Source organism: Mucor mucedo, assembly GCF_025094135.1.
Source record: "Mucor mucedo strain NRRL 3635 chromosome Unknown EV154scaffold_252, whole genome shotgun sequence".
Lineage (NCBI taxonomy): Eukaryota > Fungi > Mucoromycota > Mucoromycetes > Mucorales > Mucoraceae > Mucor > Mucor mucedo.
Window position 1 is genome coordinate 4989 of NW_026252536.1, and position 24378 is coordinate 29366.

At 38.2% G+C, this 24378-nt stretch overlaps 12 protein-coding genes across 12 annotated transcripts; 6 read left to right on the top strand and 6 right to left on the bottom strand.

Moving 5' to 3' along the window:
* Window positions 1-401: 401 nt before the first annotated feature.
* EV154DRAFT_488493 (uncharacterized protein) lies at window positions 402-1103 on the top strand (the record flags this gene model as incomplete). Its single annotated transcript, XM_051599125.1, has 1 exon — window positions 402-1103. The coding sequence occupies one exon, from the start codon at window positions 402-404 to the stop codon at window positions 1101-1103; it is 702 nt and encodes a 233-aa protein (XP_051450417.1).
* A 1468-nt stretch (window positions 1104-2571) lies between these two features.
* On the top strand, window positions 2572-4131 carry EV154DRAFT_532498 (mitochondrial carrier domain-containing protein). Its single transcript, XM_051603915.1, has 7 exons — window positions 2572-2674; window positions 2734-2811; window positions 2892-2973; window positions 3060-3291; window positions 3361-3528; window positions 3595-3827; window positions 3911-4131. Exons 1-7 carry the CDS (start codon window positions 2653-2655, stop codon window positions 3981-3983), a joined length of 888 nt encoding a protein of 295 aa, XP_051450418.1. The 5' UTR covers window positions 2572-2652; the 3' UTR covers window positions 3984-4131.
* Window positions 4053-5754, bottom strand: EV154DRAFT_474979 (kinase-like domain-containing protein). The gene is made up of 5 exons (XM_051597969.1): window positions 5545-5754; window positions 5372-5479; window positions 5017-5301; window positions 4912-4948; window positions 4053-4843 (listed from the first exon to the last, which is right to left on the bottom strand). Exons 1-5 carry the CDS (start codon window positions 5560-5562, stop codon window positions 4107-4109), a joined length of 1185 nt encoding a protein of 394 aa, XP_051450419.1. The 5' UTR covers window positions 5563-5754; the 3' UTR covers window positions 4053-4106.
* EV154DRAFT_532500 (uncharacterized protein) lies at window positions 5683-6664 on the top strand. The gene is made up of 3 exons (XM_051603916.1): window positions 5683-5866; window positions 5926-6022; window positions 6103-6664. The coding sequence occupies exons 1-3, from the start codon at window positions 5787-5789 to the stop codon at window positions 6652-6654; spliced, it is 729 nt and encodes a 242-aa protein (XP_051450420.1). The 5' UTR covers window positions 5683-5786; the 3' UTR covers window positions 6655-6664.
* On the bottom strand, window positions 6519-8462 carry EV154DRAFT_532503 (uncharacterized protein). Its single transcript, XM_051603917.1, has 2 exons — window positions 8153-8462; window positions 6519-8073 (listed from the first exon to the last, which is right to left on the bottom strand). Exons 1-2 carry the CDS (start codon window positions 8396-8398, stop codon window positions 6718-6720), a joined length of 1602 nt encoding a protein of 533 aa, XP_051450421.1. The 5' UTR covers window positions 8399-8462; the 3' UTR covers window positions 6519-6717.
* Window positions 8463-9307: 845 nt separating this feature from the next.
* On the top strand, window positions 9308-10133 carry EV154DRAFT_532505 (uncharacterized protein). Its single transcript, XM_051603918.1, has one exon. It carries the CDS (start codon window positions 9343-9345, stop codon window positions 10093-10095), a length of 753 nt encoding a protein of 250 aa, XP_051450422.1. The 5' UTR covers window positions 9308-9342; the 3' UTR covers window positions 10096-10133.
* EV154DRAFT_454007 (uncharacterized protein) lies at window positions 10131-11245 on the bottom strand (the record flags this gene model as incomplete). The annotated part of the gene is made up of 4 exons (XM_051597300.1): window positions 11037-11245; window positions 10684-10958; window positions 10352-10604; window positions 10131-10289 (listed from the first exon to the last, which is right to left on the bottom strand). Coding segments are annotated over exons 1-4 (870 nt in total), but the record flags the coding sequence as incomplete, so codon positions are not given.
* A 24-nt stretch (window positions 11246-11269) lies between these two features.
* Window positions 11270-13003, top strand: EV154DRAFT_532511 (TAFII55 protein conserved region-domain-containing protein). Its single transcript, XM_051603919.1, has 6 exons — window positions 11270-11651; window positions 11725-12008; window positions 12088-12160; window positions 12236-12490; window positions 12546-12634; window positions 12704-13003. Exons 1-6 carry the CDS (start codon window positions 11345-11347, stop codon window positions 12794-12796), a joined length of 1101 nt encoding a protein of 366 aa, XP_051450424.1. The 5' UTR covers window positions 11270-11344; the 3' UTR covers window positions 12797-13003.
* A 911-nt stretch (window positions 13004-13914) lies between these two features.
* Window positions 13915-17813, bottom strand: EV154DRAFT_432660 (RNA dependent RNA polymerase-domain-containing protein; the record flags this gene model as incomplete). The annotated part of the gene is made up of 3 exons (XM_051596684.1): window positions 13915-15117; window positions 15198-17476; window positions 17546-17813. The coding sequence occupies 3 exons, from the start codon at window positions 17811-17813 to the stop codon at window positions 13915-13917; spliced, it is 3750 nt and encodes a 1249-aa protein (XP_051450425.1).
* Window positions 17814-19195: 1382 nt separating this feature from the next.
* EV154DRAFT_474986 (uncharacterized protein) lies at window positions 19196-21431 on the top strand. Its single transcript, XM_051597970.1, has 4 exons — window positions 19196-19514; window positions 19573-20401; window positions 20481-20780; window positions 20852-21431. Exons 1-4 carry the CDS (start codon window positions 19333-19335, stop codon window positions 21296-21298), a joined length of 1758 nt encoding a protein of 585 aa, XP_051450426.1. The 5' UTR covers window positions 19196-19332; the 3' UTR covers window positions 21299-21431.
* A 104-nt stretch (window positions 21432-21535) lies between these two features.
* On the bottom strand, window positions 21536-23451 carry EV154DRAFT_583507 (Phosphomethylpyrimidine kinase-domain-containing protein; the record flags this gene model as incomplete). Its single annotated transcript, XM_051606709.1, has 7 exons — window positions 21536-21666; window positions 21728-21802; window positions 21867-22142; window positions 22211-22398; window positions 22459-22585; window positions 22665-23335; window positions 23393-23451. The coding sequence occupies 7 exons, from the start codon at window positions 23449-23451 to the stop codon at window positions 21536-21538; spliced, it is 1527 nt and encodes a 508-aa protein (XP_051450427.1).
* A 22-nt stretch (window positions 23452-23473) lies between these two features.
* On the bottom strand, window positions 23474-24225 carry EV154DRAFT_532523 (uncharacterized protein). The gene is made up of 4 exons (XM_051603920.1): window positions 24188-24225; window positions 23954-24106; window positions 23775-23887; window positions 23474-23710 (listed from the first exon to the last, which is right to left on the bottom strand). The coding sequence occupies exons 1-4, from the start codon at window positions 24188-24190 to the stop codon at window positions 23533-23535; spliced, it is 447 nt and encodes a 148-aa protein (XP_051450428.1). The 5' UTR covers window positions 24191-24225; the 3' UTR covers window positions 23474-23532.
* Between the last annotated feature and the right edge of the window lie 153 nt (window positions 24226-24378).

Consider the following 24378-nt stretch of genomic DNA (forward strand, 5'->3'; position numbering starts at 1 on the left):
AAAGAGTCTTGGGCTTTTTTAGGAAAAAACCAAAAAAGTACCGGGATGACACTTGGATCTTGTCTCGTACTTACCGTGTAGTACTGGCTCCTGAGATGCTGCATCCAGTTGTCAAGAAACTGTTTTGTGATTTCCATGATATCAAATGTTCAAGAACAGCTCTTCCTTTATGATCAATGTGACAAGAAATTAACAAGCTGTCAACGTTTTGAGGCCGATTCGACTTGACCATATATCTGATGTAAACGACATTAACATGTATCATAAGGGCTTCTATGGATAAAAATAGATTCCAGATATACAGATGTGTCAGAGGGACCAATGAGTGATTGAAGGCGGTGCTCACAACAACATCAGAAGAAAATTTGGATTCATGAATTGCTCTGTTGAATTCGTAAATTATGCGCTTTGTGATTATCGATTGCGTCATAACGGCAGCAAAAACAAATTTAACACTGATTACAAAAGTCATTACAGTCCTGGGTGAACTCAAGTCTCTCTTGGAATGGAAGATCGAGGATCATACCACGATCCTAATCGCGATTACATCAACTTGTGTGGAAATCCTGCAAATGAAGAATTTGGTAGTTATTTCATTATCCGATAGCTTCATGCAGGAGTACTCAATGATACCAAACAATAATAGCGCCATAAAGGAAAGGTCTACAAGTTATGAAGACATATCCAGACTTTGTGTTCCTGCAGCTCGTGCCTCAAAGTCACCATTGTCCTCTAATGACTTCATTGCCAAATGTCAAGGCACATCACTCCCTATTTTGCCAGTACACACTGATGAAGAAAAAGAATTATATCTTCATTTAATGAAAACTCATCCCCAATTCACTCAAGGCAACTTCCCAGATTTCAACATCATGAGCAGAATGTTTTCCCAAAAAAATAAAAAAATAAAACTCTACTACAATACTAGTTCACATATTAGGGCATACTTTAATCTTAAACATGACAGCTTAAAGTTCAAAGCAACCTGCAACATCAATCCATTAAAGATTTTGGAAGTGACGAAGGATCCTCATCCCAACAACAGGGGAGTGGTAGCCGTAGTCAAATCTAAAGATTATTTTTTTACAGAAGTCAGTGATTAATTTAATAAATAAAGTTGTTTTTATTGAACTTGCACGTATAAAGATATCGCTTATAATACCCTAAAATGAATAGCATTACAAAATTCATGTCTGTCTAAGATTTTGTTATGTAAAGTGAATAAGCATATACCTAACAGTTGTTGCAGTCAATAATAATATGGCTTGCTGATACAACAGGATAGGATCTTGCCTATAAATACTCTTCATTTGAATAAGTATTCTTTATTTTCATTTTTACCTAAAATTGGGATTTATCTTGAGTAATGGATAGTAAGTAGTTTTTCTTTTTTACTGTTGGTTGGATTCTATGATTATACAACAATCACTTCATCCGCTTACCGAAACCTGTGGTTAAACTCTTTACTCTTCCTCATCGAAGAACTATATTTTCTTCTCATCTTTCACTGTATTGCTATTGATTTACATAAAATTGTTATATGCATATATTATATCCTCCAAGATGACTTTAGAAATACTTTTTAATAAATAATACTACTCGTGTCATATAAAAGAAGATAAATAGGAACGTGTGGGTTTCATTCATGTCTCGTAAAAAAAAATGATAAATAAGGGATAGTTATTATATCATGATGAAATATATGAATTACTCCGCAATGTAAAATTAATCAGTGGTATAAAAGCCAAATCCTCGGAATACCTGTAAAACTGTTGATTTTGAGCGATTGAAGCAATCGATAATCCCATTTTTTTTTTTTTGGGGGGATGAACCTACAAAAGAATGGGGTGGGTAGGAGGACATACTTTAGGTAGTCATAGAAGACAACAGAAGAACTTGATTTAGGTGGATGTGTATCATCCTCTATTGAAATTTTTTAACCTTTACCATTGCATGCATGAGTATTCACGTTTATAGTGTGTTCGGTCATTAAACCTTATCTTCTAAGATATCGCCGGTAATGTATAGGACCACATTCATTCCTGCCTCCCCCCCCCACGGAACTCGCTGTCAATGATGACATAGTCACATGGTTGTTGTAGTTTTTTGAATGATGTATAAATTACGGTGGTTTTGATACCAAGTTCAAGTTGTGATAATGAAGAGTAAATTCCTGTAATGCGAGTTTTTTTTTTTTTCTATTTACGTGAAAAGCATAAAAAACTTAAAGTGCCGCCTAACAGGGAATGAAACTCAGGGGGGGGGGACCGTAAGGGAAACCCGGGCGTGGTGATTCCTAAAAGTTGAAATCAGGACTATCTTTACTATAGACAACATGGTGCAAGATAATGTAAAGTTATATTTTGGTAAATGACGATAGGATATGAAACAAGATTCAGGGTCCTTCTATGTTTGTGTGTTTGCCAAATGGGATTGGGGGGGGGGGATAATCTACGATCACCATCTCATGACTGGTTTTTAAAAAACACCTTTTATTTTTGGGTGTGTGTGTGATATGTATGTGTGCGGGGAACGAAGAGAGATGTTGGCCATCTTTTTTTATTATTTATAAATTGGGTGCCCTTAAATTATCTTTTTCTTCCCTTTCTTCTTTTTTTTTGAAAAATAAAAAAACCCCTTCTCCAAATTCAAATGTCTGAACCCGTCCAAAAACGTAAAGTGCGTACGCTGGGGAAATAAACAAGGAATCGATGTGACTAATTCATTTTATAGCTCTTCCCTTTGGTTTCCAATTTTTGGCTGGTGCCATTGCCGGTGTATCCGAAATCTTGGTCATGTATCCTTTGGATGGTAAGGAAGAGATGATGTGTGTGTTTTTTTTGTACGTGTTTCTAAACACGAATTTTTTTTATTTTTTTTTTTATTTTCAGTTGTCAAGACCAGAGCTCAATTAAGTACAGGTGCTAGCACCGGTATCGCCGAGACCATCAAGAACATGATCAAGAACGAAGGGTAAAAAAAAATAAAAAATAAAAAAAATAAAAAAATTATAAACTCCCACCAATAAACTAAATATGGGGAGTGACTCATTATGATAGTGCTGCTTCTCTTTACCGTGGTATTGCTGCTCCCATCATGGTAGAAGCACCCAAGCGTGCTACCAAGTTTGCTGCCAACGAACAATATACCACCCTTTACAAAAAGCTCTTTGGATTTGAAAAGGTCACTCAATCCTTGTCTGTCATGACCGGTGTCAGTGCTGGTATCACTGAAGCCTTCTTGATCGTCCCTTTTGAACTCGTCAAGGTCAGAATGCAAGACAGAGCCAACGTAAGTCATAAATTCAGGGGATTTTTTTTTTTTTTATATTATGGGGAAAAAGCTAACAGGATGTGCTAGTTGGGCAAGTACAATGGTACTACCGATACTTTCAGAAAGATTATCGCTGCTGAAGGTACACTTGCCTTGTTCAATGGTTTGGAAGCTACCATGTGGCGTCATGGTGTTTGGAACGGTGCTTACTTTGGTTTGATTTACAAGGTCAAGGACTTGTTACCCAAGTCCAAGGTAAAAAAAAAGGGGGGGGGGCTACATGTGTGTGTGTTAATAAGAAAGACTAACGCGATATGAAAGGATGCTGGTGAGCAACGTATGATTAATTTTGCTGCTGGTACTTGTGGTGGTATTGTGGCTACTGCTTGTAACACACCCTTTGATGTGGTAAAGACCCGTGTTCAAAGTTATAACGGTGTTGGTATCAAGAAATACAACTGGACTTTACCTTCCGTGGTGACTGTTGCCAAGGAAGAAGGTTTCGCTTCATTATATAGAGGTTTCACTCCCAAGGTTTTGAGATTGGGTCCCGGGTAAACTAATGAGAAGAAAAAAAAAAGTTTAATGGTTTGGGCGTGCACTAATGCTCCTTTTTTTTTTTTTTTTTTTTTGTTAGTGGTGGTATTCTTTTGGTTGTCTTTGAGACTGTTTCCAGTTTCATTAGAAAGAACATCTTGAAGGAAGAGTAAAGAGAAGATGAATTTTATTTTTTTTTATTTAAAAGAGAAAAAAAAAATAGAGAGAAATGAAAAAAATATGTACACACAACGTAAAAAGGAAACTACAATTATTTATATAAAACCAATAAATTATTATGTGATACGTTTTTGAAACGAACTTTTGAAGAATCCTTTAAATCGACCGATAAATCTTGATTTTATCAATCGTTTCTCATCATGATGATCCATGAGCGGAGCGACTTGTGATTTCTTTTTAAAGATCCTCTTAAAGAAGCGTGATGTGCGCATCAATTTCTTTTCCGACGTCAGGGTAGAACACACCGTTGTATGTAAACTCGTTGCCTTGGCCGTCGATTCATGTAAGGTTGTCATGGAAAGGGAGGAACCCTCGGAAAAGACACCTACTTTCTTTCGGTTCGAGAAATTCGTCAAGCGACTACTCAAGGTCAGTTGTGATGATGTGAATAAAGAACAACGTGTCATGGTAGGTGGCATCAGCCATGGATGCAATAAACAATCTTTAGCTGTGATACGCTCACTTGCATCTCGACATAATAACCGCTGTATCAGGTCACTGGCATCCCGTGTCACATACGATGGAATCGTGTATTGGCCTCGGCTGATCTTTTGAAATAGCTGTGGCATCTCGTCACCTTGAAAGGGTAAAGAACCCGTCAACATCGCATAGAGTATCACACCACAGCTCCAGAGATCAACCGGAGGACCGCGGTACGGAGTAGCTGTCACCATCTCAGGGGCTGCATAAAATGGACTGCCACAGTAGGTACTTAGTACCTCATGTTGTTCTCTTACTACATTACCAAATCCGAAATCACATAGCTTGATACTCTGCGTCTTGTCAATCAAGACTTTTTTTTTTAAAAAAAAAAAGTAGGGTTAGTCATGCGTTTATGTGTTAGATGGAGAGATAAAGTACCGTTTTCAGGCTTCAAATCTCGATGAACAATATTGTGCTATGAGTGGGAAAAAAAAAAGGTGAGTTTATAGTATAAGAAAAGAAAAGAAAAAATGGGTTTGTTACATCATGAATGTATTCGACGGCTTCAATTAATTCACGAAACCACCTTCGTGCAGTTGGTTCAGCCAAACCTTTAGACTGTTTTATCTTATCAAACAACTCACCGCCCTCCACGTATTCCATAACGACATAGATGGAATCATTTTCAGTGAGAACTTCATGGACTTGAGCGATATGTTTGTGATTTAATCCACTAGCAAATGTTTCGCATATCATTTGTTCCCGTTGCGCATGTTGCTTTTGGTCACCAGATTTGAATAGTTTTTTATCGACTACCTTGACGGCGTACTATAATTTATTTGCCTGTTTTTTAATAGATGTATGCATGGTAAATATTTTTTTTTTTTTGTTTGGGTACCTGCTGCCCTGATTTTCTATCTTCGGCTAAATAGACTTTACCAAAATTTCCTTTACCCAATGTGTACAATTTCTCATAACGTGCTTCAAATGTATTTCGCTGTTTCACCTTTTTTTATTTAAAAAATAAAATGTTTGTTAAATGAGCAAACACGCTTTTATGTATGATAGTACCTCGTTCAATCGACTCATTTTTTTTTGTATTTAAAAAAAAGGGGGGGAGACAAAGAGAGAAGGGGGAGATTTATATAAGAAAATAACTCGGAAAATAGATTCCCTTTGGACTGCATCAAAACAATTCAAAGAATTTTCTTTTTTTTTTTTTTTTTTTTTTGGAGAGGCAGTAATTTTAAACGGGTTGAGGGGCCATCTATTTTTTTTTTTTTTTTTTTTTTTTTTTTGCTTTAAAAAACGATATGCATACCTCCAATGACAGCAATGCTGGGTTTTTCCCTCTTAGATCAACACGATATCCTCCTGGCATACCCATTCATTCGTACGTTCTTTCTCTTCTTTCTTCTTCAATAAGCTTGGACTCACCCTTTTGCCCATTAGTATACGCTCGAAAAGATTGTACTCTAATCTCGCTGATCAACAAGACTTTTTGAAACATTTAAAAGCACAATGGGTACAAAAACTCGAGGATCTCAAGGTAAAAAAAAAAAAAAACTAGCTACTCTGAAATGCACTATTGTTTAACAGGCTTTTTTTTTTTTTTTTTTTTGGTTGCAGGAAGACGAGAAATATTTAAAGAGAATGAAGAGGATAAAAGTAAATGAAACGCTGGGTGTTGCACCGCTATTTACAAGAAAGGAAGATCAACATATACAGACAGATGAAGTACAGATACCCGAACTACCAACACCTACAGAGGAGCTTCTAGCCGTGGAGCCTTTAGTTACGGACACTGCAGTGGAACCTGAAGTTGCAGACGATGCAGTGAAGTCCCCCGTTTATGCTACAGCGTACCCCACCCTACAACAACGGAGTGACACCACACAACAGAATAACACTACACGACAGAATAACACCACTTTATCCGATGCACAAGATACACTGACCAACGATGGTGATGATACAGATGATTGTCATCACAGCACTCAATCAGTCGAGAAGGAACCAGGACCGATCCATACATTTTCAGAACTAGAATCTATATTTAAACGTCGATTCGCAGACGAATTAGAGGAAGAAGAAAGGGGACACGATGAAGAGGAAGAAGATGATGAAGAAGCTAGAGCTGCATTAAATTTAATGTTACAAGAATTTGGTGATGATTTGTAATAAAAAAAAAAAAGAGAGATTCTTTTTAATTAGTTGAAAAAAAAAGGAAGGAGGAAGAGGGTTTTATGCTGTAGTTTGAAGAGGATAAATAGGACGAATATCAACGGGAATACCAGCATGATCAATACGCTGCAATGCATCCTTTGTATCTTGATGAAGTACACCATACTTTTTAACAAACGCATCCACAGCTTGCTTATCTCCATCACCTTGAAGGATTAAAATATCTCGAGTCAAATCAGACACGGCCTCACGAATCTTTTCAAAATCCACACGATACAATTTCGTCTCTCCATCACATGCGAACCCGCCCTTCTCTACCAAATAATTCAATTGGATGGCTTGACCTAATCCATGGGCTTCTTGAATACCAAATCGAATGGATCGGAAAGCAGATGCTAAAAAGGTCACCCAGAATTCCTTTTGACTCACATTATCAATGGTACCACGATCCACCATTAAATCAGCAGCAAATAAAGCGGCAATATCTGCCTTGGCTTCTTCCAAAGCAGAGTGATATTCTTGAAGTTTGGATCTTACCGTATGACCATCCAAGGTATGATGAGGTCCGTTACTATGGCAAACTTCGTGTAATAACACATGGGTGGTAAAAGCATCCTTGGTCAAATGGACCAATTGGTCTTTAGCAAGCACTTGAGAGGCAATGGGTGTCAAGACCTTGTCAAATTTACCTTCTTGCACATTCTTGATCAATACGAGTTTAGAGCCACCCTTTTGAATAGCGCGTTCATCGTTGGGAAGATTATAGGCTGCTGTCATGGGAACAGCGACATCACCAGCGGCAAACAACTGATTGACAACGACAATGGGAGCCGCTACCAAATCCTTGTTACGGTATTTCTCGGGAATGGGTAAAGCATCTTCTACGTATTGAAGATCCGAGAATTTCTCGAGCAAACCAGAAGAATGGTCATCACGGACATGGATGTAGAATTCAAAGGCACTTTTCAAGGTGAATAAGGCATCGGTGTATTGTTCATAGGGACCCACTGTGACTTCCAGTTTGTTGCCTTTACCCAGACGAAGCCAATTTAATTCAGAGGGAAGATAATCGTTGGATTCAAAGGCATCTGCACGCGAGGACAAAAATTGATGGATAGGCACACCTTCACCCTTGACTTGAACATGTTGTAATTCCTGAGCGGCTTCACGCAAGCATTGAGCAGCGGGTTTTAATAAATCAGCATAAGCTTCAGAATAAGGTACGGATTCAAATTCGTCTTCGGCATTCTTTTGAACCACAGTGTAGTAACTTTTGGCTTGCTCAGCCTCTGTCTCTGATAAAGTATCAACCCATGCTTCGAATTCGGATTTCTTCATATCTTGAGGGTAAAAATTTCCTCCTTCAGGACGTTCAGGTACGCCCTCAATAAAAGGTACATTATCGTCCTCACGAGCCTATTTTCCCCCCACCGCCCAAACATTTTTTGTCAGTACTTTTTCTTTGTCTTTCTTATGTGATCGAAGAAGGGCTTACCCAAGGACCTTTATACATTTCAAACAAGGTACATAATTCTTGATTACCCTCGGCATGCAACTTGGTACGAAGGGCTTCATTACCAGACCAGGCTTGTCTCATATACAATTGGTCCAAATACGTGCCTGCTTTCACTAAATGTTTAAGAGCAGCATGTTCGTGGGTGCTCAAGTGAGATAAGTCTGTGGTGCATTCATACAATGCAAAGCGAGAAAGACGGCTTGAAAGAGAACGTACAGCAGCCATTTTTTTTTTTTTTTATCTAGTATACGCGAAAAAAGAAAAAGGTTGCCCAGTACTTTATTTACGTGGGAAAAGGGATGAGGGTGATTCTCTCCGCTTGAAAACAAGAGAGAGTTGCCAAAAAGGGGAAAAAATACCCAATTTTGAATCTTTTGTGTAGCCAAAGCAAACACATATACACAGGATGAAGGTGCTTTAAGGGGGGAAAGTAGTAACCTGAATTAAAAGCAGTCGAATCTTGTCAATAAAAAAAAAAGGTAGATGTTCAAAAAAAAAAAAAAAGGGTAGAGATTTGAGGAGAGGGTCTGGAACAGGAAAAATAGAGAAAGGAAGCTTCCATCTGGTCTGTGCGAGTAAACACACTGACGTAGTTGGAGTAATAAACATCATAAGATGTCTCTATTTATGAGAAGGATCTCTTTTTTTATACATTAATACAACGTGATTATATCTTTTTTCTTTGGAGAAAGAAAACCAAGTATTTTTTTTTTCCCGCGCATGGTGTAGTTAAAGTAATTCAACATGGCTCTGGACTAAAATAGATGACTAAAAAATCAGTCATTTAAGCTTCTAGAAAACTGTTTGTTTTGGTGACTATTTCAACCTTACGTCACAGTAAGAGCAAGTCTACTGCAAGTAATAAAAAGAGATCGCTTGGTTGTTATGAAAGAGGTGTCAAAATAATTGTCAGGCAGGTTTGTATCAGGGAACCCTTTTGTTTTTTTTAATTAAAATGCTATTCGAACCATATAACCCATTGTTTAAAAAAACATCTTTTTTTAAAATTCATGCAGTCATCGTCCCAAAAAAAACCCGTATTTTTCTTTTAGCCCTACTGGGAAAAAAAAAGAGTTAACCAATAACAAGCCAAGGGTATATATATATATAAAAGGCCAGGAAAAGGGTGGGAAGGGATCTATTCATCTTCTTCTCCTAACTACTCAACCATGTCTCAAGTATTCAGTGATAATATACTCTATTACAATCCTATCTCTGTGTTCTCTAATGTAGCTGTCCTGTTGCTATGTGAAAAGGGTATCCAGGATCAGTTTGAATTCAAGCCTCTTCAGATGGGTATTGACAACAATGCACCTTGGTACATCAAATTGAACCCAAAGGGACAAGTACCTACCTTGATTCATTTAGGAAAACCTATTCCTGATTCTCTTGCCATCGCACGTCATTTGGATACATGCTTCGGACCCACACCGGTGTTCTCGGCGGATGATCCAAACGTATTAAAGGTGGTGGAGCAATGGAGACAGGTGCGCGTATTATCTTTGGTGGCTGGCAAAAAAAGCAGCACACAGGATACGACTGGAATTGAAGCCAATTTAAACCAATCCCGTCAACAGTTATTAAAGTCTATGGAGGAAGAACCCACCTTAAAAGAAAAGTATCTCGTTCGTCTGGATGTGCATGACGACCGAGCGGATCTGCTGTTGAATCATTCGACTTATTTGAAGCACAAGGCTGGATTGGAAAGCTTGTTGTGTGACACAGAGCGTACTTTGAAGGAAAACGACGGATGCTTGGTGCGCAATCATTCACATACACTGGCCGATGTGTATGTCACCGCCATTCTTTATTGGTTAATGGGTAAATTGGACAAAGACATCTTAAAGGACAAGCCCGCTTTAAAGGATTATTATTTAAAACAAACAGCCAGACCTAGTTTTGCTAAGGCGTTCTTTAATTAAAATAAATAAAAAAATGGGGTTTTTTTTTTTTAAAATAATCGATGGTCTGTTAAGCCAAGCAGGTTTTGGTCTTCGGGATGGTAGTGAGCTATACGGGCATTGATTAAAGTCTCAATGTACGGTGACCAGTAGGTACCTGGTCTTAATGCGATGTAAGGGTTTTCTGGATGTGTAAAGGCTCTGTTTAAAAGATGCTAATGATGGACGATTACTTAAAAAGCTCTGTGTATATCTACATAATCAATAAAAAACGAACCTCAATGACTTTCTTTAAATCGCATTCGTCTGAGGTTAAAAAATCACTGTCGACTGGATGAGGAGGATAGTATTCATCTAGAAAATCAGATATATCCTGTAAACTTTCGACATATTTTTTCTGTAATAGGGCGAATTCCGCTGCTAATCGATCTGTGGATTTTTGGTTGTCCTCTAATTCATCTGTGTAATGACTTTCCACCTGCAGTAGTAGTTTATTGGAAGCAATGCATTCTTCCAAGACGGTTTGTTCACTGTATATATATATATAAAAAGAGAGTTTTACTATTGTATGAGCTTTCAATAACAACAAAATATGTGTCTAAAGTTTACGTTTGAGAAGCTTGCATGATATTTTTTAATTCTTGGTTCAAATAGACGAGTGTTTGTTCCAGGTGATTGACTTCAGACTGTAATTTATCTCTGTATTCTATTTCCAATAAATCGTCGTTGGGACGATCGTCCAGGTTGAGTTTCTCTAGTTCAGCATCGAGTTTTTCTACAATATGTTGATCGAGGGTCATGATGGTTTCGAGTTCTTTTCTGTCTTTAGGCACAGGAGGACCAAACACAACATGGTCCATGCTTTCGAAACGTTCATGTTCAAGCTATTTTTTTTTTTTTTTTTTTGCAGACACAATTAGTCATTAAGGGAACTTGGGTGTGAGACGGGTTGGATATAAAACCTGGTAAAGTTTGTCCCATAATGCTGCTTTCTCGACGGCTTGTTGAGCTAGTATGCGATCCAGCACTTCACCTCGACTGGTACCGTCTTCTGTGCTTTCAACAATCGGGTCTTTGGTAGCAATATCTTTGTATTCGTCTGTTGCTTTTGAAATAAGTGCTTTTAAATTCAACCCAAACGACATTATATATGTATATAAAAGAGAGAAAGAGAGAGAGAGGGGGGGGGGGGAAGGAAAGGTACGCAAAAAAAAAAAAAAAAGCGCGTCACTTGACCTTTCTCTTTACTCTTTTTATATATATATATATCATGGATGCTTCAAGTTCACAAAAAGAAACCAAGGTCAAGATTCGAAGACCAAGACAACCTAAAGCCGATGGAGCTAGAAAAGACAAGACGTTGAAAATTAAATTAACCGCCAAGGGAGCGCATCATGTGGAATCCAACCATCACATGAACGGACACACGAATAATGGGTCTGAGGAGGAAGACGATCCAGAAGCTGCCATGGAAGAGCAAATGATTTTTCGAGTGCCAGAAGGTGAATTATGTGATCGATTACATGAAATGGTGAAAAAGAGAGAGATTCCCGAAGACGTCAAGCTTCAATTTAAAGGTTTTTTTTTATTATTAAAAAATGTATACAATGAAGGTCAAGTATTAAATAAATAGGGTGGAACCGGTCATAGATAATCGAAAAGGTCAATTCAATTTCGAAGGACGTAAATACGATGTACAACTCGTTGACCTGCCCACGATTATTGAATCACAAAAGACGTTGGATAAAAAGCAGTTTTACAAAGTGGCGGATATTTCTCAAATGTTGTTGGTGGATCCTACATCAGGCAGTGAACCGTTTATACCTCAGATAAATGGAAGGCTCGAGACAGATCCTTATAATTTTCCTCATGGCCTCACGCCTCCTCTCAAACACGTCAGACAGCGAAGATTCAGAAAGAAGTTATCGAAACGAGTAAATAGAAAAGAATATCCATTGGGGATAGAAAACACATTTTTTTTTTCATTTTATAAACCCCCTCTTCTATAATTAGGCTATTGAAGAAGTCGAGAGAGAGGTAGAACGGTTACTCGAAGTGGATGCTACAGCTGAAGATGTACAATATGGTAAACTATCTTTCTTATGATAATTATAGCCTAGTCTCTAATGAATTCATCTTTTTTTTTTAAAAAACAAAACAGAGGTAGTGGATAACCGAGAAATGGAAGGAGAAAATGAGTCGGATATCGGGACTCAAGATATTGATATTGATGATAGCGATGATGAGAGTGAAAGTGATGAAGATTTGGCTGCTGCTATTGATCGTGATCTTGAAGAAATGGAAGAAGAGGATAATGAGGATGAAGATGATGATGATAATGATGATGAAGATGAGGACGAGGATGAGTCTGAAGAAGACGATGATGAAGAGGATGGAGCTCAAACTGGTGAAATAGGTAAATAATATGGACACATCTATCTTCAGATGATGGGGTATTAACATATCACTAGAACAAAAACGACAAGAGATTGCAGAGCTTAAACAGGCGATTCAAAGAAAAACACGGGATTTGTCTACCGCACCCAACGCCATGCTCAAGGTAACAACCTCTATTTTAACACGTGCCTTTCTACCTTAAAAAAAGCTAATACTCTTTGTTGTTGTTTAGAAACGTTTTGAGACGGATATTGATAATTTGAAGAAGTCGCTTACGTTAAAAGAAGCTCATCTTGTTGAAATGAACGAAAAAGAAAAGCAATAGGTTCTTTTCAGTTCTCTTTACCCAAGTAAATATTTCTTTCTTTTTTTTTTGTTGTTGTTGTCTGCGCGTTGTTCTTATCGACTATAATAAATAAAATCTGAATAAAGCTTTCACGTCCATCTTTTTTTTTTCTCTGCGCGTTGTTCTTAATGACTCCAATAATAAAATCCTTTGTTTATTTACGACGTGTGTATCCAAAAAAAAAAAAAAAAAAAAAATGTATTTGTATCAAAAAAGATGAAATCACATTATTGGCTGTAAGGGGAGGGCCAATGAGATGAAAACTACAGATGCTAAGCAAAAAAAAATGCCGTCACTCTATCCAGTAGTATTTCACAAGTCACGAAAAAGATCATTTGATCATCGCCGGTCACGGCGAGAAAAAAAAATTTTTGAAAAAGAAAAGGTATAAAAAGGGGGCCAAAGTTTGCAAAAAATGTGGTTCTCTATTCTTGTGCTCGGGCAAAACCACGAAAGTGAGGTTCATACTGATTCTGGTTTATTGCTGGTTGAAAACTACAACCAATACCCGTCTACAGTGCTTTTCGGAGCGCGGTAGCAATTTTTTGCAGGCTCGCAAGAGCCTTTTATTTAAAATAATGAAAATGAAAAAAAAAAAAAAAAAAATATCTTTAAATCGTTTTATTTTGCATGTCTATTCGTTTACAACTTCTTAAAGATTCATCACCTTCATTTAATCTCTCCATCATGATTACGTTCGCTTATCCATCACGTGTCTCTATTAAACTTTCTTTAACTTGTCTTTAAGACGACGCGTTTCTTAAAGGACTTTTATGTTAAAGACGTTGTTCAATCTACAATTCTTACAATTTAATAATCTTTGAAAAAGAGAAGCCAACATCTTTCCCATGTAAAAAACCTTGCAGACGTTCTTCATCTTGATTTTAGGACGACGCAGTTTTTTTCAGACGAAAACGTTGTTCAAGCTACATTTTTTTCTACATCATTTAATAATCAACATAAAAAAGGAACCACCATCTTTTATTATTTAACAAAAAAAAAAAAAAAAAAAAAAAAAAAAAAAAAAAAAAAAGAGAGACAAGCTTGTTACAAGACACGTTTACTGTAAGAGGGGGGATAACTTTTGATTTATTTTTTTACTGCTTGTGCTGAATCAAGTCCGGTAACAAGCGCACTTTTTCTACGCCCTTCTCCACAAAAGCGGTTTCCTTGATTCTTCGTAAATACTTCCTATCGAGATTAAAGGCCTTATAGGTAGAAACCGACACGGACTCACCCAGACCGTTTTCTTTATTGAGGGAAGCACAGGCATCTGCTTTAATTCTTCTCAAAACATCGTACGCAACGATATAGCAGTACTTATTGTATTTATCTGAGGAGATGGTCAAGGTGTAGGCGTAACTGGCTTTTAGGACCTGTAACATTTTACCGCTATTGGCCTCGACGTCGAATTTAAGGATGGATGATTTGAACACCAGTGGGTCCGGTGTGTCCATGTAATCCTTTGCAAAGTACTCCTCTAGCTCAAGGTAATTATTGAACCGACTCTGTAATTCATCAATAAATTTATTGGCTTGATATCGACTTGGATTACGGATATTGTCCATGTAGTGGGCTCTTTGGCTTTGAAATTCGCCGCATTGTGTGGTATAAGCTTCTCTGTTTTGTCGAATGGTTTTAGCAATCAAGTCCAAGTCGTCCACCAGATCTTGACCTCCCAAGGTTTTAGCATTTTGTGTTGCTTTACTCCAAGGCGCGGTAAGATCAACATCCTTGTAAGGCACGTCCTCATCACAGAAAAGACTACGAGAATATCTCGTGAATGCTGCTGTCTCCTTGAGTAGCGTGTCGTACATGTGATCCATGGTTGTCACACATGGTGCATCATGCATGGTATATACGTTATTAACTTCTTTATAACTTCGCATATTCGTCTCACGCTGTTTGTTCTTTTTATCCATGAACCATGCTGGATAGGCTATCTTGGAGAAATTCGTACGATCTCGACTGCTGGTGGTGGCGGTTAATCGTAGCCCTTGTTTAGGTGCATCCACTAATTTAGCACACATATGCGCCAGATAGATCACATCAGGGTCGTCCAACGATCGAAGCTCTGCAAGCACTGTTCTCCAATTCTCGTAAACACCCAACGTGCCATCCGGTAAAGTGACCGAGATAAAACTGTTTTGTATCGCATATTCTGCATTCGAATGGGCTCCAATTTCTTGTCCCAGTGTAGATTTGTCCTTTTGAAAGGCGTTTTGTACTCGCTCCGATTCTTTGGGCACGGCAGATGATTTAAAAGGTTTCACAATACGTTCGTCCCAGCAACAGAAAACCTAATATAACACAATTAGAACCTCTCCCGTTTTTTTTTTTTTTTTTTTTTTTAGCAAGGAAAACTCATCCTTCGACTTACAATATCACCATCATAATCACCACCACTCAATTGACTTGCTAATGAGACATCGCCTTTCACAGAAAAGATAATGATATCTGTATACATACGCAAAGCCGTACAATCCACTGCTTTCACCTTTTGAACATCACTTTTCAGACCACATGGATTACGAGTGACAATGACATCACCCAAGATTTGACCGGCACGAATACCTGTCTTTTCATCTTTTTTACGGCTGGATAGTTGTAAGAAGACTTCACCTGGTTCGAGTGTATTGGTTGGATCAGGCACACAAGTGATTGTACATGATTGCGGCACTTCGATCCTGTACTTGATGGTAATGGCTTGCATGACTTGACGAAAGACCATGGTCACACGTGTTGCTACATAAGCATTGGATAGATCAAAACCAGCATCCAACAAACGCACGATAGATTCATGCAGACCAGCGGGGAAACCCGAGAATTTGTTGATCTTGTTATAATTATTCCTTTTGACCTCAGCGTCAGCTTGTAAGGCGGGGAAACTGGTGGAAACTTTTTCATCGAGTACGTTGGAGCTGGTGAAGCTCTCGTCATCATGGTTTCCGTTCTGAGGAGAGAAGGGAGCCATACTAAAGATACCACTGTCATTTTCATCCTCACCCGAAGCTATATCGTGCCATAATCCCTTTTCGGTATTTTCCTCACTTTCCCATCGACTGTTCATGATATTACCTGTCTTTGAAACCCAGTCTCTCAGGATCTTGACGTTTTGATTCTCTGTCACGATGTCTGCTAATCGATGAATGTATTCCTTTAGGATCTCGACGAAGACCTCGGTGGGGACACCGCCTGCTGATAATGACTGAATAAATTGAGTGTTCAAATTGGATGGGTATACGCAGATGGAGTTTTTGACGAGATCAAAGGTATAATGAAGTGGATCTAATCCTAAATCTTCTTGGGGTAAACCCGTCTTGAACTTGTCCTGACTCTTGCGGATTTCAATATAGTTTCCACTTGTAAAATCTAGGTCGGGTGAGATGATCCAGATGCCTTTGGCACCGGCAATACGACCCTGAATTGCACAGGGGAGTTCGTCCGTGGCTTGACAGCCCATAATCATTTTCATGGCGGATGGAGAAATGATGCCGCAACCGTCCGTCATACATAGTGTTTCATCGCTCGTCACACCATTGGCATAAATGTCATCCACATAGCGGATCTCGTCGGGTTTGAAAACAAGGGTTGGAATACTGCTACTGTAACCTAAGGACATTCGACTGGCGTACTTGCTCATGGTCATGGCCCAGTTTTCAGTGATGGGCATATGCCAATCAATCACTTGTTGAATCGACATGGGCTCAAGACCGATACCTTCTGTTGCAAATAAGATCACGGTATCGTCCTTTACAAACAAGAATCGAAAGGTGCGATGCATGAGTAGGAAGGACTTTAAGAAATAATCCTTGTGCTTTCGAATGAGGAATGGACTACTTGATTTTGCCAATTTTAACTCTAAGAATCGATCATGACCAAATTTACGAAAAAGACGATTCGATGCTTCAACTTTGGGCGCTCTTAGCGTAATGGTGGGTGGACTGCTCACTACTTTAAATTGGATCATGCCACTAAAATGAATCATTCTGTTCTTTAACTTTGATTCCTTTTTGGCTGCTGCTGTGGAAACTGTAGTCGTGATTGATGGTGAAGGTGAGACAGGTGACATGGTCATAACCTGTTTGGGTGTGATGGGTGTGGTTGGATTAGGAGTTGAAGCAGTAAGGGCGGCTTGTTCGGCTTCCTTTTTCATCCTGGCGATATAGGCATATACGTTTTCAGGGCATCGTTCCATGCAAGTATAAGCCAATCCATTTAACTTCAAACCAAGTCTGACTTCCTGATTCCACTTCATCATGACATCGTATAGTTTTTTTGGTTCAGTGTTAGCCGTATTTAAAAACATCTGAAATGCATCAAAGGGGATTTGGTCCCACGAGACTTTACATGATTGTAAAAATCGGGCGATTTCATACAATGTGATGTATGGTACGTTTGCAAACAATTTTATACCTGAGGAAGGACTGCAGATGACGTTGTATTGTGAGGAAGAATCTTCTCGAAAACATTCCAGCGGATTGATGAGGGCGGGTGGAGGTGCGGGTGGATTGGGAGTTATTTTCAATTTCTTGGGTTTTGTAGCAGGCGCGGCTACTATTTCCAACGCTCTCTTCTTGGAGGCTGGTTCAGCAATGTCAAAACATGCCTCGTTAAAGTCCTCTCCAAAATCGGAATCATCTAGATCATCTCCAATGGCTAAAAAAAACACGTTAAAAAAACAGTGAGTTGTCAAAAAAAAAAAAAGTGAAAGGTTGTCCTACGTACCGAGCGATTCTATTTCTTTATCCAACAAGGTGATGAAGTCTTGCAGATTTTTTTTGCGATTGTTGGGAGGATTCCAGCTGAAAAAAGTTCGAATGAACTTGTTCAAGGTCGTCTTGTCAGTCAGAGCCAAAAGGCTCTCCATCTTTGTCACCTCTTGAGGCCGGCTACTGGTGTTACTTTCAAGCAATTGGTACCTTTCTTTTAATTGTAGGTTTGTATACAGTTGCTTTGTGCACCGCAGCACATTCTGGTCCGGTTGGTTAGTCATTGTCACTGTTATAAAATCAACGGTCAAAAACGATAATGACAAGCTACCGACAATATATTAAAAAAAAGAGAGTTAAAAAAAAACAAAAAAAAACAAAAAAGTGGTCAAATATGGAATTTGAATTTCGTGTTTTATGGCGTCACTCACTGCTTTTACAAGTGACACTCTTTTTAAGGATTTTCCATGTTTTTCACTTTCCATGGCAGCTTTAATTCTGTTATGTATTTGTTTTTTGTTATTTAAAAAAAAATAGACTCTAAAGATTCTAAGAATTAAATTATTTTTTTTTGGGGGTGGAAGCTCTTGTATATCATACGTCGTCATTTCTGCATCCCCTCCCCCTTTCTTTTTTTCTGACAATGTAAAATGATAAACGAGCAGCTTTCCTTGAAGGCAGGTTAGGAACGAGACTGAAATTGGCGTTTTTTTATTGGCTGGGGTAGCTTTTACGTAGAACGGGTTTAAAATATAGCAGATTCTCAGCAAAAAAATGCATAAAAAGGGGTTGATATCCCACAACGCGTCAAGTTATGCCAGACCCTTCAATTTCCATACATGTCAAACGTCTTGTTGTGATACCATGGGAGGGACGACTGTAGACACAAAGGCTAAACTGAAAAGTTGGGGGGAGAACGTGATTACAAGAACGATATGGGGTACTTTGTACCACTAAACCACATCCAAAAATGTTTCTATTTATTTTAAATGTCCTACTTGGGAATTATAGAGTCTCTTTCCAATCGTCACCTATGGATACAGGGTAGTTGCTTACTTGGCTAGACAAAAAAAAAAAATGGTAACCATAGCAGAACTGTGCTAAATAAATTGACAAGAATGTTTGTTTGTATGGAATAATGACAGCATCTTTTGGGATGCCAGTTTACATTCTTGGCATCACGATGGTATCAACATGACGTCAAAAACATTGACAAATAGCAGAATTTTGAATGAACAAGCTAGATGTTGCACACATTAAAAAAATTGATTATTATACACCTAACAAAGCCGGGTTTTGAATTTGCTCAGCTCATTACAACAGAACAATGAAAGTAAACCCGTTGTCTAGTAAGTGAGGAAAAACGATTTTTTTTTTTTTTTTTTTTGATTTTTGACTTGTTACAACAAGAATTACTTGTTTGGGGTTGTCATTGTAAATAAGCAAACTATTTTAGAAATAAGATCACATATGACATTGATATGTATGTAACAGTGAAAACATAACAAGTGAGCAGTAAGAGCAATTTCCTTATGATGTTCAATAAAACAAACAAAATAGAGACTGTAATATGTGGGCCTTTTTTATTTTATTTTATTTATTTTGAAGAGCGCTGATATAAAGCAAAAAAAAAAAAAATGCAATCTTAATTTAGTAAAATGACAACAAATAGGATAAACCCCATTATGGTAATTAAGCAATAACAAAAGATTAAAAAAAAGGGTGTATAAATAAAAGGCGTAAAATTTGGGGTTCTTTATTCTTTTTTTAGTTCAACTTTTATTACAACATCAACAACAAAAAATGGGATTCTGTATTTATTGCAATAAAAATGTTTATGGTAGCAGCACTTGTCCAAAGTGTTACAGGACGATTCCTGTCTCCAATAACACGACTTCAAAAAATGATGGTCCTTCAAGAGTTACAGCCATGTTTCCTGATCAAAAAAGATTAAATCAAACCAACACAGATAAATGGCAAGACACGTAAGTTTATATATATATAACATCCTTATCTTTTTCTTATATCTAATAACTTGCATAGTTACAGCAAAAAAGCCATCTTTAACAGCGGCATCAACTCTGCGGCACCTACCAGACCAAAGCAACAACGCAACATGCCTCAATTCAATGCAGCCTCTAGTCAGCAAAACAAATATGATTTAAAGAAATGCATAACGTGTCAAGGTGGCAATTGGGCAGACTACCGCAACAATAGCTCGGTGATTGTATGTGAATCATGCAAAAAGTCTGGGTTACAGAGTCCTACACCCGAGAGTTCCAGTACCTCAACACCCGTACTTTCATCCATGGCTACCTCAAAATCAAGTTTGACCTCTTCAGCAAACAAGAGTAATGCTTACTTTCAATTCCAAAGAACTCGAAGAGCATCCATGTTTAATCGCTCTAACCTCCTTGAGGAAGAAAACCAGGGTTCTATCCGGATCAATGGTCCCTCTCCTACTAGCACTGTCTCTACCTCGGCTCTTGCGCGTTCTCCCATGAGCTCGCCTCCTACATCTCCTATTCTCGATAGAATTACAAATGAACTAAGCGCCAAGCATAACTTTAGCTATCGACGTGAGCGTGAAGTGCCTTCTCCTACTGCTTCTGTCATGACTCCCAGCGTATCTACCTCTGTTAAGCCTATTGAACCCAAAAAGACAGAAAGTACTCCTCGTAAAAGAAAGGTTCTCAAGAAGCCATGTAAGGAATGTGGCCAACATGTCTCCAAGAAAGATTACCGTGGTCTCAAGATCCATACTGGTGAAGTTCTTTGTTACCACAGTCATTGTCTTTTCTGTGCCAAATGCAATCAAAATTTCAACGGCTTGGATTTCTGTACCGACGGTAAAAACTTTTATCACACCGAGGTAAACTAGACGAAAAAAAAAATGCATTCAATTACATAGATATATACTGACACACATGCTTCATTTTTTTTTTTTTTAGTGTCCGGATGCTACCACTATTTTAAAGAATCAATATGGTATGGCTCTCCCTCGACGTGACTCACCATTAAGTGAGGAAGAAGATGCGTATCCTAGAACTCCACCCTCGCATAACACCCACTTTGATGTTTTATCCTCTAGCCAGGAATCATTGCCTTATTTAGAGGACAACTTGCTTAAAAAGAAAAATGTTATTGTTCCTGATTTTACCAATTCTGCAGCTGTTACATGTCACACCTGTACAAAACCTGTGACCGATAGTACATGCTTGGAGCTTGCCAATCAATTTTATCACAAGGAGGTAAAATTATTCTTTTATACATGCATATATGATGGCAACAGTTATTGACTTTTCTGTTTATTTCTTTTTAGTGTCTTTTATGTGCTGGTTGTAACAAGACTGTGCCAACAGACCGTAAATTATCTAAATTCGAGGATAAACTCTACTGTGATCATTGTACGCCCAGCAGCAAAACAAAGAGTGTGAACGGATTACGGATCAATATTGGAGACCGCCAAATTCCCAAGCGTGCGCCTACAACGACAACACCTTCCGATTTACTAAAGTCGCGAAAGAACGTCTTGCCAAGACTGGGTGGGGTTCGTACGTGCGCTCGTTGTAATCAAAGCATGCCATTTTCAGACACCCAACCTGGACCGGGAGCAAGTCGATGGCATAAGAAGTGTTTGCGCTGCACGGGGTGTAAAAAACAAATGGATTCCGATGCACATATGACAACCAATGAAGAAACCGGGTTATGCTTAGTGCATTGTCGTGAATGTTTGGATGAGACACCAAAGCCCAGATTTGTTCGTTAAGATTATTCCCCCATAACATATTTATCATAATCATTCTGTTATTTTTTTATCCCTTTTTACATAGTATATATAGTTCACACCATACATAGTCCTTTTTTTCTTTAAATATAAATTTCTTTTTTAAAATTACATGTCTTTTACAAGTGGTAATCCAACACGTTGACCTCCTAATAAAACTTTGGCTTAATTTAGGATTCGTAGTTTATCCGAATGTAAGTATTAATTTATAATAATGTATTAACAAAGACGAGCACCCATTTCCCAGAACATGACCTCTAAACGTGTAGCTTGCTCAAAGGTTTTGCACACTTCCACAAAACGTGTTTTTGAAGTAGAAATACCTCTCTCCGCCAACAACTCAAACTCGGCTATATATAAAAAAAAAAACGTCAGATTTTGGGATGTGAAATATAGTAAGAAGACATTTACCGAGACCAGTGAGAACGGCGGTTTGATAGTCTTCCGCGGCATATTGACAGATCCAGCTCCAATAAGGGTTTCCCTCTAATATAACAGAAAGATCTTAGTAACGAGTGCAAACTTTTTTTTTTTTTCGTGGTCTTCTAACCTCTCTTTGTGGCAGGATCGTTAAATAACTTGATACCAATCTCACCATAGCCAAGTAAACAAGGCAGCATGGCAGCTTTCAAATCAAGCATGTCGCCCGATGCACCCTTATCCAAAACAAAACGAGTGTACGCAGAATTGAAAACACTTTCAGGTGTGTTCAATACATCTTCCTTTGTTACACCCCATTTAGCACAATAGTCTAAATGAAGCTGTGATTCCTTGGTAATATGGAGAACAATAGCCGCGTTTGCTTCAATGGACTCCATTGTTCCAGCTAACAATAGTAAAAGGTAAGTATAAAAATCGGGTGGGGGGATGGGAAAAGATGAAAAAAAAACTTACATTTGTATGCAGCAAGAGCAGCTGCACGTGCATAATGTTGCAAGTACAAATAATCCTGCTTAAGGTAATAAACAAATGATTCGACAGGAAGTGTACCATCAGCAATGCCGCGTACAAAAGAGTGATCGAGAAACTCTGACCAAAGTCCTTCAGGAAGGCTTTCTTTAGCAGCAATGATGAATGGCTTGCTATTAAAATAAGAATTGGTTAGATATCAATTAAGACACAATGGTTAAATCACAGCTTACCCTTCATAGGGTGACCATTTCAATGGATGGAAATGATTGATGGGGCCGTTGCCACTACCGATAGAGCCTATAGTTTGGGAAATTGCAATCTTGACATAACGAATCGCACTTTCACACGCGGCTTCAACTAATTGAAGGGATAGATTAGGCTCGGGTAATTTTAATTTAATAAAGATTGTCTCGGGAAAAACCAGCATTTTTTTTACCTGAAAGGCCTTTGGCGAGTTCACCGGCCAATGCAGCAGAGAGCGTGCATCCTGTTCCGTGGGTATTCTTTGTGTTGATGTAATCATTCTTGATTTCGTGATAGGTGTTCTTTTCACTGTCATAGATCACATCTATGACGTGGTCTTTTCCATTAATCTGAATTGGCAGATGTCCACCCTTCAAAAGAATGACTTTAGGGCCGAAATGAGCCAATCTTTGAGCTGCATCACACATATCCTTGACAGATTTGATGGAACCAGGAACTAAATCTAATAGAATCTCAGCTTCGGGAACATTAGGGGTCAAAATATAAGTGATGGGTAAAAGTTCGGTCACTAAAGCATTGATAGCATCGGCGGCCAAGAGACGCGAGCCTGAAGTGGATATCATGACGGGATCGACCACGACATGGCGAGAATGCACGGGGAATTCTTTCAAACATTGGGCAACCACCTTGATAATGGAGGTTGAGGAAAGCATGCCGATCTTGATGGCGTCTGAGCCAATGTCGCTCAAGACCGAAGTAATTTGCTTTCCAACAAACTCGGCCGGGATGTCATGAATATCGTCAACGCACTTTGTGTTTTGAGAAGTGACAGAGGTAATGACAGAGGTGGCATAGACGTGAAGTGAATGGAGTGTTTTGATATCTGCTTGAATACCAGCTCCTCTATAACAAAACCTTTATATTAATATTTGGTCATGATGATCTAATCATTATGGTTACCCTCCGCTATCACTACCGGCAATGGTCATGACTATGGGAACAGATTTATTATCGGGCATAATGTTATTTTTTAATCAAAAAAAAAAGAGAGGTAAAATTTATATGACTACAGAAAAAAGTGGGTGCTTTTTTATATATATTTATTTGCCGCCCATCATTGCCTTGAATTCTTCAAAGCTGATTTGACCATCACCATTGATATCTGCTTCCTTAATCATAGCATCTAATTCTTGCTCGGATAAGGACTCGTTTAAAGAGGACATGACTTTATGTAACTCATTACGGTCGATGACACCATTACCATCGGCATCAAACACCCTATCAGAATGATGAGTGAGTATTTATATGCACATGAATACTTTTTTTCATTTATATACTTTACTTGAATGCCTCTTGTAAATCATCCGTATCATTTTCAGTCTTTAATGTCTTGACAAGACTCAAAAATTCATCGAAATCGATATGACCATTACCATCTGCATCAACATCATTTACCTTGTGATAATTTTTTAAGTATACGTGGCCTTTCACATATCATCATTATCCCCCAAAATTACATACCATATCTTGTAGTTCAGCATCGCTTGGGTTCATACCAAAAGAACGAAGCACAACACCCAGCTCGGTTGCACTAATACTGCCATCTCCATTTCTATCAAAAAGTTGGAATGCTTCACGGTATTCTGTGATTTGTTCTTGTGTAAGTTGATCGCTCTTTTTTTTTTTAGTCATTAGCCCATGTTCATTAGTACAGGAATCACGATGGATAGAGATTATATACGGGATTAGACTTACCATTTGGGGTTTATTTTTAAAAAAGAAATATATATAAATAGATAAAGAAAAGAAGAAAAAAGGTCTTTTTTAGTTTTCCTCGAGAAATATAAGATTACTGCAAATAAAATAAAAGCCATTACTCTTTTAGGAAGAACAATAAAATTTTTATTTAAATAAAAAGCATGACAATATATTCGGTCATCGTTGTA

What these genes read in the sequence shown, in the direction of transcription:
- EV154DRAFT_532498 (XM_051603915.1), top strand. Translation starts at nt 2,653, where the DNA reads ATGTCTGAACCCGTCCAAAAAC. An exon ending in GGTCATGTATCCTTTGGATG is followed by an intron (nt 2,812 to 2,891) that starts GTAAGGAAGAGA and finishes TTTTATTTTCAG; the next exon opens with TTGTCAAGACCAGAGCTCAA. An exon ending in GTTTTGAGATTGGGTCCCGG is followed by an intron (nt 3,828 to 3,910) that starts GTAAACTAATGA and finishes TTTTTTTGTTAG; the next exon opens with TGGTGGTATTCTTTTGGTTG.
- EV154DRAFT_474979 (XM_051597969.1), bottom strand. An exon ending in CCGTCGAATACATTCATGAT is followed by an intron (nt 4,949 to 5,016) that starts GTAACAAACCCA and finishes TCCCACTCATAG; the next exon opens with CACAATATTGTTCATCGAGA. An exon ending in AGATTTGAAGCCTGAAAACG is followed by an intron (nt 4,844 to 4,911) that starts GTACTTTATCTC and finishes TAAAAAAAAAAG; the next exon opens with TCTTGATTGACAAGACGCAG.
- EV154DRAFT_532500 (XM_051603916.1), top strand. Translation starts at nt 5,787, where the DNA reads ATGCATACCTCCAATGACAGCAATGCTGGGTTTTTCCCTCTTAGATCA. An exon ending in CCTGGCATACCCATTCATTC is followed by an intron (nt 5,867 to 5,925) that starts GTACGTTCTTTC and finishes TTTGCCCATTAG; the next exon opens with TATACGCTCGAAAAGATTGT. An exon ending in AAAAACTCGAGGATCTCAAG is followed by an intron (nt 6,023 to 6,102) that starts GTAAAAAAAAAA and finishes TTTTGGTTGCAG; the next exon opens with GAAGACGAGAAATATTTAAA.
- EV154DRAFT_532503 (XM_051603917.1), bottom strand. Translation starts at nt 8,398, where the DNA reads ATGGCTGCTGTACGTTCTCTTTCAAGCCGTCTTTCTCGCTTTGCATTG. An exon ending in AAATGTATAAAGGTCCTTGG is followed by an intron (nt 8,074 to 8,152) that starts GTAAGCCCTTCT and finishes GGGGGAAAATAG; the next exon opens with GCTCGTGAGGACGATAATGT.
- EV154DRAFT_532505 (XM_051603918.1), top strand. Translation starts at nt 9,343, where the DNA reads ATGTCTCAAGTATTCAGTGATAATATACTCTATTACAATCCTATCTCT.
- EV154DRAFT_532511 (XM_051603919.1), top strand. Translation starts at nt 11,345, where the DNA reads ATGGATGCTTCAAGTTCACAAAAAGAAACCAAGGTCAAGATTCGAAGA. An exon ending in AGCTGAAGATGTACAATATG is followed by an intron (nt 12,161 to 12,235) that starts GTAAACTATCTT and finishes AAAACAAAACAG; the next exon opens with AGGTAGTGGATAACCGAGAA. An exon ending in CACCCAACGCCATGCTCAAG is followed by an intron (nt 12,635 to 12,703) that starts GTAACAACCTCT and finishes GTTGTTGTTTAG; the next exon opens with AAACGTTTTGAGACGGATAT.
- EV154DRAFT_474986 (XM_051597970.1), top strand. Translation starts at nt 19,333, where the DNA reads ATGGGATTCTGTATTTATTGCAATAAAAATGTTTATGGTAGCAGCACT. An exon ending in AAAACTTTTATCACACCGAG is followed by an intron (nt 20,402 to 20,480) that starts GTAAACTAGACG and finishes TTTTTTTTTTAG; the next exon opens with TGTCCGGATGCTACCACTAT. An exon ending in ATCAATTTTATCACAAGGAG is followed by an intron (nt 20,781 to 20,851) that starts GTAAAATTATTC and finishes ATTTCTTTTTAG; the next exon opens with TGTCTTTTATGTGCTGGTTG.
- EV154DRAFT_532523 (XM_051603920.1), bottom strand. An exon ending in ATGCTGAACTACAAGATATG is followed by an intron (nt 23,888 to 23,953) that starts GTATGTAATTTT and finishes AATTATCACAAG; the next exon opens with GTAAATGATGTTGATGCAGA. An exon ending in GATTTACAAGAGGCATTCAA is followed by an intron (nt 23,711 to 23,774) that starts GTAAAGTATATA and finishes TCATTCTGATAG; the next exon opens with GGTGTTTGATGCCGATGGTA.